Below are 2483 nucleotides of genomic sequence, written 5' to 3' on the forward strand. Positions count from 1 at the left end.
AGGACAGAAAATCACTTAAACACTAGGAATCTGCGACGATGAGGAGCTGGCAAGTTCTGCGTTTGGGGTCTCAAAGCGTCGACAGCATTCATTTGGTTTTACGAAAGGAGTCTTCCGGTTTCGGCGGAAGTGACGCTTTTTGAACAGTTCCTTTGCCCTGGACATCCTAACTTATGAATACATGGTTTTGCGCAAAAAAAGACGGACACAAGAGAAAGAAACAAACACGAGCGCAACTTACAACTGTATTGAGGAAACCTCTAGAAAGCATGCAGATATATTGTCAACTTCAATGCGTCCACGCATGCGCCGTGTCACTATCACACGTTCGTCACAGAAACTTGTCAAGGAAGCGTTTTTCAGCATTATACAAACTTATCGAGGTATCGCTCACACATAGGTCGCCTTTCTTTTTGATAAAGAAGGCTTTCAACAGTTTGTCCCTTACTTCCACCCAAAATTGCAGTGTCAGAAAAACGTGGCTAGCACTCACAGTTTCTGCAGTGTGCAGGCAAATGTGCCCCGTCATTAGTCTTTAAATTTTGAGCATGATCCCTGAGACGGTCGTTGGCACACCTTCCCGTTTGCCCCACGTATGTCTTCCCACACGTGAGCGGGATTTTATAGGCGACTTCTGTTTTGCAGCCAACAAACGGCCTGGCATGCTTTGTGCTGCATCCTTGGTTCTGTCTGGTTTCTCCAGTAATGCGGGTTCAGAGTTGGCCGAGTTTTGTCAGAGCTGTAAACACATTCGGCACTCCATGTCTGTTCGCAACCTTCTTGAGGTTATGCGAGAGTTGTGCACGTATGGTACCGCTTCAGGCCTCACATTCCGCAGTGTTGACTGCATCCTTTTTCCAGCAGTTTTTCCCTTCACTCTTTGCAGGATGGTTTCCACCACACTCCTCAAGACCGAACCAGGGAAGCCCGCTGACAATAGTCGAGCCAATTTATTGCTAAAGCTCGCCTGTATCCTGTGAGCACACGACTTTCTGAGGGCGGACTCAAGGCAAAGCTTAGCAATTCCTCTTTTAAGTACCTTTGAATGGGCTAAGTCATACGGCAGGAGTTCCCTTCGAGACCGTGGAGAGTACTACCAACTAACGTGTTCTTCCAAGTACAAAAGGTTCAAGTCTAAAAACTGAAGGCTGCCTTGGTCGGGCAGCTCATGTGTAAAAGACAAGCCTTTGCCTTGGCGCCTAAAATTCTGTGAAACCTCATTCACACCATCAGTGTTCGTCAGAGAAGTCTGCTTTCTAAAAACAATTAAAAAATCATTCACGTATCTAAACACTCTACAAGCATTAAAATCATTAAGAGCCTGCTCAAGCGTCCGATAAATTGCTGCTAAAAAATGTTGCATAGTATATGGGCTACGCACGAACCAATGCATATGCCTTCCTTCTGTAAATAAATTTGATTGTCAAAGGAAATAAAAGTGCTGTTGAAGTACGCTTCTAGTAAGTTCAAAAAATCTTCAACTGAGACTCCTGCCGTGTTCTAGAAAGAAACAACTCCATTTACGTCAATACACCCCCTTACTGCACTGAACAATTCGCAGTGCGGGACTGAATAAAAGAAATCTTCAATGTCGACTGAAAAGGCGTACCCTATGCTCTGGTTATCCTGAATGAAATCAGCCACCTCATCTGATCTCTTTGTGAGGAAAGGGTCTGTAACCTGCAAGCATTTCAAATGTTTCAATAGAAACTGACTTGTAAGTAGCTGCCACGTGCCCTTTTCACTAACAATAGCCAGAAACGGCACACTCGACTTATGTGTTTTTGCGGAAAAGAACACGCTTAACGCATCGATTTTACATTTCGACACGTCCTTCGCTAACTTAGTCAGATCTAATCTCTTACACAGATCGACAAACCTGCTTCTTGTTTTAGACGCCTTAGCATTAAAAGGAGCAAAGTTCTTTTCTATTGCTTTTGCAGCTTTTTCATTGAAAGTGGCTCTGGGGAAGGCTACGAACCCACCCTTCTTATCTGACTGTAAAAGACAGAGTTCATGATCTACGTTATCACTCCCTTTAAAATTGCTACCACCGCCACGCACTGTCCTTGGGGCACAATTCAAAAGGCAGTCCACACCTTCAAGCAGGCAACGTTCCTGGTCTTCTTTGTCTGCCTTGCTGGCCACTCTCCGATTCAGTGCCACAAGTTCATGTGCTGGAATACTCGGCTCGATCCCGTACTTGGGTCCCTTGCTGAGTAAGGTGGTGATGTTCTCGGGAATAACTTCTTCACCTACAACCATAAGTCCACTCACCCGTTCTTCTTTCTGTTTTTGTCAGATGATCGAAGGGCTTGGCTGAGAGTGTAGTTCTATCTGTATTCTGTCAACCAGGCCGAGAAGCCTTTTATCTGTTGCAACTTCCTTTCTGCGAGCCATGGGGGTCTTGTAAATAACACACCACGCGCAACCAGTCATTGAACATGCGAACTTGGCGCCATAATTCAGAGCGAAGGATCTTA

The 2483-nt window shown here is 45.1% G+C and overlaps 1 protein-coding gene across 1 annotated transcript; it reads right to left on the reverse strand.

Moving 5' to 3' along the window:
* Positions 1-1635: 1635 nt before the first annotated feature.
* Positions 1636-2265, reverse strand: LOC121837238 (the record flags this gene model as incomplete). Its single annotated transcript, XM_042292817.1, has 2 exons — positions 2065-2265; positions 1636-1863 (listed from the first exon to the last, which is right to left on the reverse strand). Coding segments are annotated over exons 1-2 (429 nt in total), but the record flags the coding sequence as incomplete, so codon positions are not given.
* Positions 2266-2483: the final 218 nt, after the last annotated feature.

This window comes from Ixodes scapularis, unplaced genomic scaffold (assembly GCF_016920785.2).
Source record: "Ixodes scapularis isolate PalLabHiFi unplaced genomic scaffold, ASM1692078v2 PGA_scaffold3__209_contigs__length_174095766, whole genome shotgun sequence".
In the NCBI taxonomy this organism is placed as follows: domain Eukaryota; kingdom Metazoa; phylum Arthropoda; class Arachnida; order Ixodida; family Ixodidae; genus Ixodes; species Ixodes scapularis.